The sequence below is a fragment of the Diplotaxodon limnothrissa genome, linkage group LG10 (genome assembly GCF_057381915.1).
Source record: "Diplotaxodon limnothrissa isolate DT_005_m linkage group LG10, D_limnothrissa_male_GT1.1, whole genome shotgun sequence".
Classification (NCBI taxonomy): Eukaryota; Metazoa; Chordata; class Actinopteri; order Cichliformes; family Cichlidae; genus Diplotaxodon; species Diplotaxodon limnothrissa.
The window spans coordinates 7,248,749-7,263,847 of NC_140605.1; the positions used below are offsets into that span (position 1 = coordinate 7,248,749).

The following is a 15,099-nucleotide window of genomic DNA, read 5'->3' on the forward strand; positions in this document are numbered from 1 at the left end:
AAATCAGCGACCAATATAGCCGCCTTTCTTTGCAAGGACACTCAAAAGCCTGCCATCCATGGATTCTGTCAGTGTTTTGTTCTGTTCACCATCAACATTGCGTGCAGCAGCAACCACAGCCTCCCAGACACTGTTCAGAGAGGTGTACTGTTTTCCCTCCTTGTAAATCTCACATTTGATGATGGACCACAGGTTCTCAATGGGGTTCAGATCAGGTGAACAAGGAGGCCATGTCATTAGTTTTTCTTCTTTTATACCCTTTCTTGCCAGCCACGCTGTGGAGTACTTGGACGCGTGTGATGGAGCATTGTCCTGCATGAAAATCATGTTTGGCCAAACTGGTGGCAAGTGGCATCTTGGCAGCTGCACGCTTGACTTTTCTCAGTTCATGAGCAGTTATTTGGCGCCTTGGTTTTTCCACACGCTTCTTGCGACCCTGTTGACTATTTTGAATGAAACGCTTGATTGTTCGATGATCACGTTTCAGAAGCTTTGCAATTTTGAGACTGCTGCATCCCTCTGCAAGATATCTCACTATTTTTGACTTTTCTGAGCCTGTCAAGTCCTTCTTTTGACCCATTTTGCCAAAGGACAGGACGTTGCCTAATAATTATGCACACCTGATATAGGGTGTTGATGTCATTAGACCACACCCCTTCTCATTACAGAGATGCACATCACCTAATATGCTTAATTGGTAGTAGGCTTTCGAGCCTATACAGCTTGGAGTAAGACAACATGCATGAAGAGGATGATGTGGACAAAATACTCATTTGCCTAATAATTTTGCACTCCCTGTATATAATTTAGTGTAGTGTAATTTTAGCTTGCTTTCCAGATTGGTGTGGTCTGCTTTTTAAACAATCCCAGTATGGAAAAGAAAGAACTGACAGCTGGAGCATCTCAAAAAACAGATTTTAAAACTCACCAATGGAAAAATTAAAGGCTACAATAATTTGTATGTCGATTTGTTTATATCTATTTATAGAGCTCCATTTCATTTTAGCGAACACATTTTATCTATTGTCACATAAGATCCTGTTTGACCTGAGACATGAAAAAATAACAAACATAATGATTTACTTCCATTTTATGAAAAGTACTGATGATTGCAAGAAAATCGTAACAGCTAGGATTTATATATAACAATAACAACCATTAAATCCCACATTGTTGTGAGAGGAGAAAGACAGGATAAAAGACATGCTGTGGAAGAGAGCCAGAGATTAATAACTAGTAAGGTGTAAACACATTGTGAGAAAGGTGATTGAAGAAGAAACACTCAGTGCTGTAAGATAATTACACTTCACAAGATATCTTGGAATAAGAAAAAATATCTAGACTTTAGACAAGTGAGAAATATCTTAAAAGAAGTGTTGAGACACTCGTTCCAAGTACTTTATTAAGTCAAATAAACTCAACACTGGCCCATCAATGCTTCTTTCAGCATCACTTCTTTCTCACTTTGAGAGGACGATTATTGTGGTCACCAGTCTTTCACAAGGGTAACAACCATTCTCACTATTGATAATTTAGAATCAATCAACCAATTAACCTAACTCAGTTAAGTGCATGTCTTTGGACTGTGGAAGAGAGCCCATAGGAAGAGGCCCAAGTCAGATGGTGGAGTCAAACCCAGGACCTTCTTGCTGTGAAGTAGCAGTGTTAACCACTGCACAATTTTCTTGACTGTGTGTTAAAGTTTGAACAACAAAAGTTTAAGTGTGGGAATTATTACTAAAAATGGTTGTAAGATAACAGTGTCATCTCAAACAGTTTGTTGGTGATATGCATGTAAAGTAACAAATTTTATTATTTATAAACTAAATAAGAAACAAAAGACATTCTCAAAACAAGATTAATAATTTTATTCTTTGTGTTCTTAGTATTTCACTGAATCAGCATTCACACCAATAATAAACAAAATGACCAACAGCAATAGCATATATTGCTTTGGAACAATCCATTAACTTGCTTCATGAACAGTAAAATAAAAAATCTAGATCCTAACTAAATGACATGTCTTACCATACCTTATTCAATAAAACTTAAAAAAATATAAATTAATTTAGAAAGAAAAGATGCAATATTGTGTCAGACTGGCTGTTTGAACGTTTCTTTGCTTCCACAGGTGGATGTTCAGAATCCATCGGTGGGTTAGTCTCGGGGGCAGCACATACTACCCTCTGCCCCTTCAACATCCAAAAGACACCATCTGACTATGACTTTCTACTTCCCCAACCAGGTAGCCCTCCCTAACAGTGCATGTACCTTCTCTCACTCAGCCATAGCTTCCTGTGCATGTCAGCTGTTTCATGCTGCCTGTCCTGTCTGTGTTCCTCCTGCAGACATGACAATGCGTCTGTGCCGTTTGCTGTGCTAACTATAAGTGCCCTTTGAAAAATGTTGTATAACTCATTGTTTTTGTTCAGTAAACACAAATGATTACTATATAACACTGTACGGTTTTTACTAAGCTAACTACCTTTAATTTAGTAAACTCCCACCGTAAGGGTGTGTTTTAACTGATGAAACTGTGTCGTACTCAGGCTCGGACATCTGATTGCTGCCTTTTATAAGTTTATTCCACAACCATAAACTAACACCAGTACAGTAACCGTGCCTTTACAGAAGCCAGGTAATCAACTGAAAGACACAAAATAAAACAACCATACAACATTAACAAAGCAACACTATTAATGACAGTACAGTTTAATAGTCATATTTATAGCTTTAACACGTTACTTGGTTAACAAAGAAACTCACCAGCTCGGCTTCATCAGTCATAACAGCGATATCAATGAAAAGAAGATCCGGCAGGTAGGATCTATGAGCGGCCGTTAACACGTACCATCCCAGACTTAGATAAATCACTCCGTCTTAAATAAATTTGTCATTTAAAGCAAATATGAGTCTGGCTGATTTATTAATCACAACAAACAAATTGGCATGTTAGTAATATGGGAAAAACCCACACCTCCCACTTGGGCTACGTGCCACAATAACCAGTAGCAATAAACACCAATATAGAAAACAAAAAGTCTTATAACAGTGTTTTAAACAGGTTGGGCCTGGTCCCCACACCCAAGAGTCCCCAATCTGCAAGTATTTCTTGGGTACTCAGGGGGATGAACCACGTTCCTCTTGCTCCTCTACTGGCAGTAACACCACTGGCAGTTATGATTTTAACCACCTCTATTTGAACTTTACCTGACAAACGTCCCTGTGGAGAATGGTGGAATGACATGGTTCCCTGTCCTTCCTTGCCTGAGACCAGTTGATGGGACGACTACAACAAATCCTTACTTTGACATCTCGAACAACACCTAGGTGATCCGGATCTGCCTCTTCCACGCGGCCCAGCTTGAAACGACCCCTAAGTGCGTTCTGATCTGCCACCCAGACAAGGTCCCCAACAGAAACATTTCTCACCGGGGCATGCCATTTTTGCCGAACAAACAGGTGCGGCCCGGCCAACTGACTCCAGCGTCTCCAAAACTTGTCCACTTCCACCTGGACTGCACGTAGACGACTGAATGGGTAGGCAGGGAACTCAAAACCCATGTTGTCGCCCCTGGGCCCTGCCCGACCCAACAACAAAGAGTTTGGTGTCAACACATCTACAATTTCTTCCTGAATTTGAGCTCTGGCCCCGATAGGCCTCTCATTGGTGAGGTTGGCCGCCAAATAGAGGAGGGTTTGGAATTCCAGAGCAGTCAAGTTTCCCTCCTCACCAACGTTACTCAACGCCCTTTTCAACACGCGAACAGCTGCCTCTGCTGCTCCATTCCGGTGTGGGGAGTCCACTGGACTAAACTCCCACATCCAGTCAGACCCAACTACGGCTGCCTTTCTTTGGATCTCTTCTTTGTCGATACTCGCAAGGAAATCATAGAGCTCCTTCAGCGCAGGTTTAGCTCCCACGAAATTGGTCCCCTGGTCAGACCAGAGTTTCTTGGGGTGACCCCTCAGGGCAGTAAACCGCTGGTATGCCTTCAGGAAGCCCTCAGTTGACAGATCTTCAACTATGTCTGCATGAACGGCTCTTGAGGCCATACAGCTAAAAACCACGCCCCAAACTTTCTTCTTCACTCGTCGTCTTACTGAGTCTCTGACAAAATATGGACCAAACAAGTCCAAAGTAGTGTACTCAAAAGGGGCTGCTGGCGTAGTGCGTACGGGAGGAAGATCACTCATCACCTGAGTGCATAGCTTGGCCCTGCACTTTCTGCAACTTACGCACGAATCAATCACCTTCCGTACGATCCTGGGACCTTGAACTACCCAGCCCCTCTTCCTCATCCGAAGAAGGGTGGCAGAAACACCTTCGTGGTTGACACGATGGGCGTCCTCAGCGAGCAGAGAGCTTAACCGACACTTGTAGGGGATCAAAGGGACCCCGGACCTCTCCTCCTCAACGGATTGAATCCGGCCATAGCACATCAAGAGCCCCGTTGTTTTATCCTTGCGCACAACCAGGCGGTTGAGCGTCGTCGTAGGGAAACTCACACCTGCTTGAGCGGCAAGGCATAAGTCCTGAAATGCCTCTACCCGCTCTTGAGCCGCGGGCACCGCCTCCCACTTTAATCCTACAGCAGTCCGACCCCTGCCAGATAACCAAAAGCGCAAGGCTCTGTGGACATAAGCTATGACCCCACAGAGCTTGGCTAGAGAATTGAACCGTGAAAGATCTACTTGATTTATCAAGGCTGAACCCCAGCACTCCTTGATCCTGCAGACATTAGAAGCAACAGAAGGAGACCCCTTAGTCTCAAAAGATGTAACCTTGTTGCTGAATGGTAAGAGCTCCGGACTTACTCGGCCGCCGACCACGGCTTTGACGCTATCAAAGCCATCTGGAGTAGTCTGCGCCCTTTGCTGCGACCTTGTTAAGATGGCTGAAAAAGCCTTTCTTTGGAGTCGACTGACGACTTCTCTAGTCCCAGAGGCCACCTCTGCAGCTGACTTTATGGGCCATTCCTCTACTGGCTTGGTTAGGAACATGGGACCGGTCTGCCATGAAGAGTCCTCACCAAGCTGCTCAGGGGAACATCCTCTTGTGACCAGGTCAGCCACGTTGAACTGGCCAGGAAGCCACCACCAGTCGGTCACAGGCCCAGCCTTCTGTATCTCTCCCACTCGATTGGCAAAGAAGGTCTGGAACCCGTAACTCTCCCGTTGGATGGCACCTAACACAGTCTGACTGTCCAGAAAATGGTACCAACGATCTATTTCCAACCGACTGTACTTCAGAAAGTAACCTTTCAGGCGAGTGGCAAAAACAGCTCCACAAATCTCTGCCTTGACAGCATCTCCCTTTTGTTCGATTGGAGTCAATTTGGCCTTCAATTTGGCCTTGGACTCCACGAGCCGGGTCTTAACCCCTCCAGATGTTTCCCAGCGCAGGTAGAGGACCGCTCCGTATGAGTCACAACTTCCATCAGAGAACGTGATCCCCCAGGGTTTACCCACCCAGCCGGATGGTGTAATACTCCTGGGAAAGGTGATGGTACTCAGCCGCGCGTACTCCTCAAAGAGCTTGATCGCTCTCCCACGTAGTTCACTAGACAGCGGCTTATCCCACGTATCCTTAGTCAGTATCCCGGCCTCCTGAAAGGCTCTTCTGACAAGAATAACACCTTTCTGCTTCAGGGGCGTCGCCAGACCAAGGGGGTCATAGAGCCCTGCTACCTGACTTAGAAGCATACGGCAGGTGAGGGGATTTGGCGTCTTCTCCCCTATGTTCTCTTCAGCGAGGTCTACTTGAGTACGCATCTTTTTCTTTCTTGCGGAGAAGTTAATAGCCACCATGAGGAAGAGCTTGTCTTCTTCCATGAGATAACCCACACCCAAGGCCTTGTTGTCCTCGGTCCGCAGCTGGTTGGGCAACATGATGGTTTCTGGTTCGGCAGGAACAGCACCTTGCCTCCCACTAAAGCCAGACCGCACCCAAGGTTTGAGGTAAAACCCACCATGCTTGAGAATGGTTTCAACCCCCTCAAGGATCTCGCTCAGTCTCTCAGGGTCGTTGTGGGACACAAGGATGTCATCCACGTAAGTATCCTCTTCAATGACACGTCTTTCTTCCACTCTGTTGACAAACTGTGGCAGAAGGGCAGTCTCTCGCATGGCAACCTGAGCGATACAACCTGCAGGCTTGTCACCCATGTTCACACGCACCACAGCATAATCCTTGATGTCCTCCTCCAGGGAATGCCTCCACAAGAAGCGGTGAACGTGCACCTCTTGATCCTCCAGCCATACAGAGTTATACATTTTGGAGACATCCCCTATTGCTGCATGCTCTCCCTCCCGGAAATGGAGCAGCACTGCCCTAATGGGATTCAGGACATCTGGGCCTTTCATCAAGATGCTGTTCAAACTAACACCTCTGTACACCTGGCTGCTGTCCCAAACGAGCCTCACTGGCGTGGTGTTGGAGTGTGGGTTGGGCGCCATCAAATGGTTTATCCACCACACGGCTCCTTTCCACTCGTCCAACACCGTCCGGGAAAGCTGGATAGCGGCCCCCCTAGCCAGCATGTCACACACCTGCTTAGCATAAGCTGCCTTCCATAATGGATCTTTCTCGAGGCGCTTTTCTGACTTCAGGAAAGTCGCCTCCACAGCTTTGCGGTTGTTAGGTAGGGTCGCAGGGTCCTCTTTCCAGGGATATTTAGCATCCCAATGGGGCTTGTCACTATGATTGTCACTCAGCTTGAAGGTTAGACCCCCTCTGATGATCTCCAACTCTCTTTCATCAGCAAGTGACATTTCTTTCCCTCCAGGGGCGCACTTCCCGCAGCGGCACCCGCCACACATGGGATCACAGGCGGCACCAATACTGTCCCACTGCAGCCATTTGATGATCTCAGTGTTGGATGTAGCCGTGGTACCGACTTCTACGCTGTTCTTTGGTTTTGGGCAGCAGTTATGGAGGGCCACAACTCTCTGAGACTCCGCCCTCATGGAGCATGCCAAATGGGTCGATGAGAGTCGTGCAGTCACCTCCACATCTTCAAACAGATCTGGGTGTGCGCCACTGATGGTTTTCCCCAACGGACCATCCCACAGAACCAAGTCACCGCACCTCATCATTCTCTGGGGGGCTAGACGACCCTCCCGGGTGCTGATGAGTAGCTCAATCTTTTCCGGGCGGATCAGTTCCCCGGGTTCGACGGAGCCTGGGAAAAACTTATCCAGGCGCTCCGAGTCCACGACGTGACCCACATTGGCAATCTCTTCTAATCCATAGCAAACCATCTCATGGAGTCGCCATGTTCCCTTCTTTGTGGCTACTTTTATGCTCACCAGGTATCTCTTTGTCTCTACTTTTGCCTCCATGCCACCAACACCATGAACAACTAAGGTGATTGGTTCACCAGGCAGACCAAGCCTCTCCGCTGCCTCGTGGGTGATATAATTCGTGTCAGAGGCTAAATCGATGAGTGCTCCAATCCAGTCTCCCCTCTTGGTGGTGACGTCCAACAACATCATGAGGACCGGGAGCTCCTTCAGACAACTCTCATCTTCCGAGCCTCTGCCAGCCCACAACTTTGAAGTTACTTTGTTTGTGCAAGCCCTTCGAACAGCCTCCAGCTGCTCCGGGGACAGACCTAGGCCAGCAAACACAGCCTCTTGCTCTTCCGTCGGGCCTCGGGGTTCTCTCCTTTTATCCCCTTTTGTCCCTTGCCTAGCTGCATCTTTCCTGATCCGATGAGGCATCACCCCTTCTGCATCCTTCATTACGACACAGAAAGTTTTTACTACAAGGGTCATCACTCCCATGGGAGTCCAGACACCTGGGACACACTTTTGTCTTTTTCACGTAAACTCTCCGCTCTGACGGGTTGGCCTTTTTAAATGCCTTACAGCGGTATAAGCGCCCTGTGTGACCCTCTTCGCCACACAAACAGCAAGGATTCTGTGACAGCTCACCTCTCGTCTCACTCGCAGTAGCCTTGGTGAACGAACGTCTCTCCATCCTCCGATCAGGTCTCTCTTTTGGTTTCTCGCGGGGGCTCGGATCGGCTGCCCTGGCAGTATTAGACTGTCTGATGGATTGCAACTGCTCCAGTTGCACCAGAACTGTCTTCTGATCTTTCAGGAACTGCCATAGCTTATCAAACCGGTTCTGTGGACTGACATCATTGACAGGATCACATCGGTACAAAAGCCACCTTTCTTTCATACTGTCCGGCAGCTTACTCTCAAGTGACCGGATCACTAACTGATTTTTTTATGGCATCTTCACAACCTAGGTCTATTAAGTCCAACAGCGCCCTCTCTACAGTTTGGATCAACTGTAAAACCTCTCTGGGTTTGTTGTTGCGCACGCCCGGTAACTCCTGTAGCTCAAGTACAATGTCATCTGCTATCTGTGATACGTCACCATAACAGTCCTCTAAAACTCGGAAAACCTCACTCGCTGTACGGCAGTGAGACAGCCTAAGTTCACATTTTACTGGATCAGCAATACTGTCCATCAGGTGGAAGAGCCTGCACTCCGGGGAACCTGTGGGTTCCGCCAACGCTTGGAGGGTCCCCCAGTTACTCTTCCAGCGCCAGTAGCTTCTCCTGTCCCCAAAGAACTTTGGTAGGCTCAGGGGTGCGAGTGCGATCCTTGTTCCGAGTGATCCTTGAGAGACGGTAGACGTGCTCTGTCCTACCCCAGCGCCATTGGGTCTCACACCATGCACTCCTCGAAGCTGCTGTGGCGTGCCTGAGGGGCCAGGGTTAAACACAGGACTCCCCAGACCCTGGGATAGTGGTCCCTGTGGTGGCGCTTGAAGGGCTGCAATGGAAGGACTTGTAGTTCGTGCTCCATCGGGGCCACCTTCATCAATAACCTGGTTACTACTGCCCACTGCGGCACTTTGGCATGCAGCAGGGTGCACGTCAGCATCTAGCGCACCACTGGCACGCGTTGGGCATCATCTCCACCGGTCGCAGCGGGCCCACTGGGCTTGCTAGTGCTGGTCGTCACTCCACCGTCAGTGCCACCTTCATCACTGCCTTCACCTTCACTGCTAGTCCTGCTCCTGAGGTCGCCACACCCAGATCTCCTTCTCCCATCTAGGGTGGTAGCCAGCACCACCATAGCCACTCTCCTCCTTTCCTTGAGCTCTTTGAGACAAGCTCGCATAACGTTCACTTCTTTCTCTGGAACATAACGATCCCACTTATGCACAAACTCACTCAGAGCTTCCTCTCTGCCTTCCACAGCAGGGAGCATTGAATCAAACTGATCCTGTTTTATTTGACCCGTTTTGAGCGCTTCCACCTGGCTAATCGCATCTTTTAGGTCAACTCTTAGACTGTCAAACTGACCTGATGCACAACGAGACCATGACGCTTCCTTTAGCTTCATTTCTGTGGTCTGGTATTTTGAGCGGCAGTCCTGTAGCTTCTTCTCCACTCCAGCTATTTCTGCTGCAAGCCCACTTGCATCTTCTTCTTCCATAGCAGCAATGTAATCAAAACTGCTATCACAAACCTCACTATAACTGTCTTTGAGTGTCCTACTTTCAGACATGAGGTCATGTTCAGTCAGAATGTCAATGTTAAAGGCAATGGAATTGGCTTTCCTAGTAAAAACTGCTTGCGCAGAGGACCGCCTTTTCTTTAATTCTTCTCGGCATGCCATACTGACTTTTTTGTTCGTTTTTACCGGCGTTATTCCTATGCCCTCAGCAAAGATGGCGGCGACCCACTTCTGGTCGCTTAGCGGCTAGTAACTGAATTAAAAGTTCGTTTTCGGCGGCTGGCTTATCCTATGCCAGTGCCCTATTAGTTCCAGCAAAGAAATCCACACACAGTCTCTCACGTACGAGGTGTTAAGGTTCAAAATTGAGGAAGGAGAGTACAAACCACCCATGGTCCAGAAGCTCTTGGTCAAACAATGATTTTAATGACTACACACGTGTGGGAAGACACTCTGTACGCAGACAGCAAGTAGTCTTCAACTTAATCAAAGCATGAACAGATATTTTATAGCATCAGGGTTTGATTTACTGACGCCCCTTCATGCGTCACAGATACATTTTATACATAGATCAGATCAACACCACAATGACTTTTAACCCAGAAGATCATCTTCTATTTTCATGGCTGGTACTTTCCGTTCTTGTCTTAAAGTGAATTGTTCCTCTTTCTTGCCGAGACAACGAGGACGGTTCCTCTTTTACCGAGACATGACTAATCTCTCCTCTAAATAAATCTAACTCATGTGTGTGTGTGTTGACCTCACATGCTCTTTGTGTCACCTCTTCACCTGTTGCACTTCTGACCTTTCACTAGACCAGAGGCTCACTGAGACTATGTGTATGTCTTCTACTAAATAAATGTTTTAACCAAGAACCTCTACTAAAACCTTAATATGAAATGACCTGATATATATAAGTGTTTTGTAAGCATGTATTGCAATTCCTTCTATGTTCTAGTTTTCCCTCAGCATGTATCACCTGAACAGTCACGTCAGTGAAGCTTAAGACCTTTAAAGAACCTGAACATCAACTCAAATAAGCACAGATATGCATTGTGTACACAATAGTTATAACTGCATCTGAAATACAAAATTAACATCATCATAAACATCTTAAGGCCATCTTAAAGCTATCTGTTACATTGTTAAAGCAATGATCATACTGCAGATTATATTATTAATGCAATGGTAATAATGATGATTATTTAACAATAGCAGTAAAATAATTTCCCTGCTCCACAGAGGGCTTGACGGTGTTTTGAGAACGAAGTCACATCGATCGGCCGTGACGATCGGCCGGGCTCCGTCTAATTGCTGGATTCTCCGTAGTCGACACAGACCCTCCTGCACTTCTCCGTCGCGGGGGGTGGCTAAGTGTTGATTACTTTACGGTTTTTACTAAGCTAACTACCTTTAATTTAGTAAACTCCCACCGTAAGGGTGTGTTTTAACTGATGAAACTGTGTCGTACTCAGGCTCGGACATCTGATTGCTGCCTTTTATAAGTTTATTCCACAACCATAAACTAACACCAGTACAGTAACCGTGCCTTTACAGAAGCCAGGTAATCAACTGAAAGACACAAAATAAAACAACCATACAACATTAACAAAGCAACACTATTAATGACAGTACAGTTTAGTAATAGTCATATTTATAGCTTTAACACGTTACTTGGTTAACAAAGAAACTCACCAGCTCGGCTTCATCAGTCATAACAGCGATATCAATGAAAAGAAGATCCGGCAGGTAGGATCTATGAGCGGCCGTTAACACGTACCATCCCAGACTTAGATAAATCACTCCGTCTTAAATAAATTTGTCATTTAAAGCAAATATGAGTCTGGCTGATAATAAATCACAACAAACAAATTGGCATGTTAGTAATATGGGAAAAACCCACAAACACGATATTTAATTACACAATTTTATTCTGTGAAGTTAAGTGTGGTACCCTAATTATTGGAGCCAATTTAATAAGCTCCCTGCTATGGTATGATCTGATTATGAGCAGGAAGCATGTGTATGTCTTTGTGTCATGAATGGATGGGTATGTGTGAGTGAGTGAATGGCCTGGGTGTGTGTGTGTGGGCACGGCTGGGCACAGCCCAGTGTTTGAAGCTCGCTGTCCCTTTGGGACATTGCTGCAGTTCCCCAGGATGTGGCCCTGCCTTTGGTTCCAGGGCGTGTGGCTGGATGTTCGGGCGTGGTTGTTGATCTGCTTCATTGGGGGTAGCTTCTTTGGCGTGGGGGTGGTTCTCCGGAGCCTGGGGCCCTGGGGGTGTAGTGACCAGCCTCTGGTGGAGCTGGCGTATTTTGACTTCTCAAGTGACAAAGACACATACACTGAAACGAACACACACGCACAATATCTATAAAAAAAAATACAGTGGGGCAAAAAAGTATTTAGTCAGCCACCGATTGTGCAAGTTCCCCCACCTAAAATGATGACAGAGGTCAGTAATTTGCACCAGAGGTACACTTCAACTGTGAGAGACAGAATGTGAAAAAAAAATCCATGAATTCACATGGTAGGATTTGTAAAGAATTTATTCGTAAATTAGGGTGGAAAATAAGTATTTGGTCACCTCAAACAAGGAAAATCTCTGGCTCTCACAGACCTGTAACGTCTTCTGTAAGAAGCTTTTCTGTCCCCCACTCGTTACCTGTATGAATGGCACCTGTTTGAACTCATCATCTGTATAAAAGACACCTGTCCACAGCCTCAAACAGTCAGACTCCAAACTCCGCCATGGCCAAGACCAAAGAGCTTTTGAAGGACACCAGGAAAAGTATTGTAGACCTGCACCAGACTGGGAAGAGTGAATCTACAATAGGCAAGCAGCTTGGTGTGAAAAAATCAACTGTGGGAGCAATCATCAGAAAATGGAAGACATACAAGACCACTGATAATCTCCCTCGATCTGGGGCTCCACGCAAGATCTCATCCCGTGGGGTCAAAATGATCATGAGAATGGTGAGCAAAGATCTCAGAACCACACGGGGGGACCTGGTGAATGACCTGCAGAGAGCTGGGACCAAAGTAACAAAGGTCACCATCAGTAACACACTACAACGGCAGGGAATCAAATCCCGCAGTGCCAGACGTGTTCCGCTGCTGAAGCCAGTGCATGTCCAGGCCCGTCTGAAGTTTGCCAGAGAGCACATGGATGATACAGCAGAGGATTGGGTGAATGTCATGTGGTCAGATGAAACCAAAGTAGAACTTTTTGGTATAAACTCAACTCGTCGTGTTTGGAGGAAGAAGAATACTGAGTTGCATCCCAAGAACAACATACCTACTGTGAAGCATGGGGGTGGAAACATCATGCTATGGGGCTGTTTTTCTGCCAAGGGGACAGGACGACTGATCCGTGTTAAGGACAGAATGAATGGGGCCATGTATCGTGAGATTTTGAGCCAAAACCTCCTTCCATCAGTGAGAACTTTGAAGATGAAACGAGGCTGGGTCTTCCAACATGACAATGATCCAAAACACACCGCCCGGGCAACAAAGGAGTGGCTCCATAAGAAGCATTTGAAAGTCCTGGAGTGGCCTAGCCAGTCTCCAGACCTCAACCCCATAGAAAATCTGTGGCGGGAGTTGAAAGTCCGTGTTGCTCGGCGACAGCCCCAAAACATCACTGCTCTCGAGAAGATCTGCATGGAGGAATGGGCCAAAATACCAGCTACTGTGTGTGCAAACCTGGTAAAGACCTATAGTAAACCTTTGACCTCTGTTATTGCCAACAAAGGTTATGTTACAAAGTATTGAGTTGTATTTTTGTTATTGACCAAATACTTATTTTCCACCCTGATTTACGAATAAATTCTTTACAAATCCTACCATGTGGATTCATGGATTTTTTTTTTCACATTCTGTCTCTCACAGTTGAAGTGTACCTCTGGTGCAAATTACTGACCTCTGTCATCATTTTAGGTGGGGGAACTTGCACAATCGGTGGCTGACTAAATACTTTTTTGCCCCACTGTACATTTCCACTCGCCCCTGCGGGTGAGCTGTCCTTCAAGATCAGGTCCTCTACCAGAGGCCTGGAAGCTTGAGGGTCCTGCGCAGTATCTAAGCTGCTCCTAGGACTGCGCTCTTCTGGACAGAGATCTCCAATGTTATGTATGTTCCCGGGATCTGCTGGAGCCACTCGCCTAGCTTGGGAGTCACTGCACCTAGTGCTCCGATTACCACTGGGACCACCGTCACCTTCACCCTCCACATCTTCCCGAGCTCTTCTCAGAGCCCTTGGTATTTCTCAAGCTTCTTGTGTTCCTTCTTCCTGATGTTGCTGTCATTCGGGACCGCTACATCGATCACTATGGCCGTCTTCTTCTGTTTACCACCACTATGTCCGGTTGGTTAGCCACCACCATTTTGTCTGTCTGTATTTGGAAGTCCCACAGGATCTTAGCTCGGACATTCTTCGCCCTTGGGGGCCTCTTCCATTTTGACCTTGGGACGTCCAGGTTATACTCAGCACAGATGTTCTTGTACACTATGCTGGTCACCTGGTTATGCCGTTCCATGTATGCCTTGGCTGCTAGTATCTTGCACCCTGCTGTTACACATACATGTATATATATCTATATCCATCCATCCATCCATCCATCCATCCATCCATCCATCCATCTATATATATATATATATACACACTCAACAAAAATATAAACGCAACACCTTTGTTACTGCTCCCATTCCCCATGGGATGGACGTAGAGACCTAAAATTCATTCCAGATACACAATATAACCATCCCTCCCAAACAGTGGTCACAAATCAGTCCAAATGTGTGGTAGTGGGCACATCTGCTATATTGAGATAATCCATCCCACCTCACAGGTGTGCCACATCAGGATGCTGATCTGACATCATGAGTAGTGCACAGGTGTACCTCAGACTGCCCACAACAAAAGGCCACCCTGGAATGTGCAGTTTTGTCTCACAGCAAAATGCCACAGATGCCACAAGCAATGAGGGAGCGTGCAATTGGCATGCTGACAGCAGGAATGTCAACCAGATCTGTCGCCCGTGCATTGAATGTTCATTTCTCAACCATAAGCCGTCTCCACAGGCGTTCATGCTTTTTTAATTTGTCATTTATTAAAATTATAAATATATATTTTAACTCAAAAGTACAGTTTTTAAATGTAATGTTGCTGAAACAACAAAGTAATAAAAAAAATTAATCTATCTGATGGAGAAATCACTCATCTTTGGAAAAGAGAGTTTATTACCTGATATGTTTAATATGCTGCTGAGAATATAGCCCAGAAGAAGCGTATAGTATAGCTTTTATTTTGGAAAGAGCCATTTCTCTGTAATAAACTCTGAAATTTCATGTTCAGGCATTTTACTTTAACTGTGATGATGTCATTCCAGAACTCCAACATATGGTCCTCATTTGAATACTCAGATATATCTGACTGATTATAATCATTTTTGTATATTTGATGTCTTAGCACCACCTCAGGGTGTAGAAGAGTCACACATTCATGCCGATTTCAGCCTTTTTGTACTTTCTTTCCCAGTCCTCCAAGCATGCCTTTAGTATGTAATCCGTAGGACTGCACATAGTTTAGAATTCTTAGTCAGCTACCTCCTCA

The 15,099-nt window shown here is 46.1% G+C and overlaps 1 protein-coding gene across 2 annotated transcripts in view; it reads left to right on the top strand.

Annotated features, from left to right (window-relative positions):
* cblb (Cbl proto-oncogene B, E3 ubiquitin protein ligase) overlaps positions 1–15,099 on the top strand; it is a 171,279-nt gene that overhangs the window by 151,565 nt on the left and 4,615 nt on the right. The window contains exon 16 of one of the 2 annotated variants that reach the window (XM_085364305.1): positions 2,132–2,245. In XM_085364305.1, the coding sequence (XP_085220431.1) occupies positions 2,132–2,245 (114 nt within the window). Of the gene's footprint in view, positions 1–2,131; positions 2,956–15,099 lie in introns of those variants that run through there. The other variant, XM_085364306.1, reaches the window with a different exon arrangement.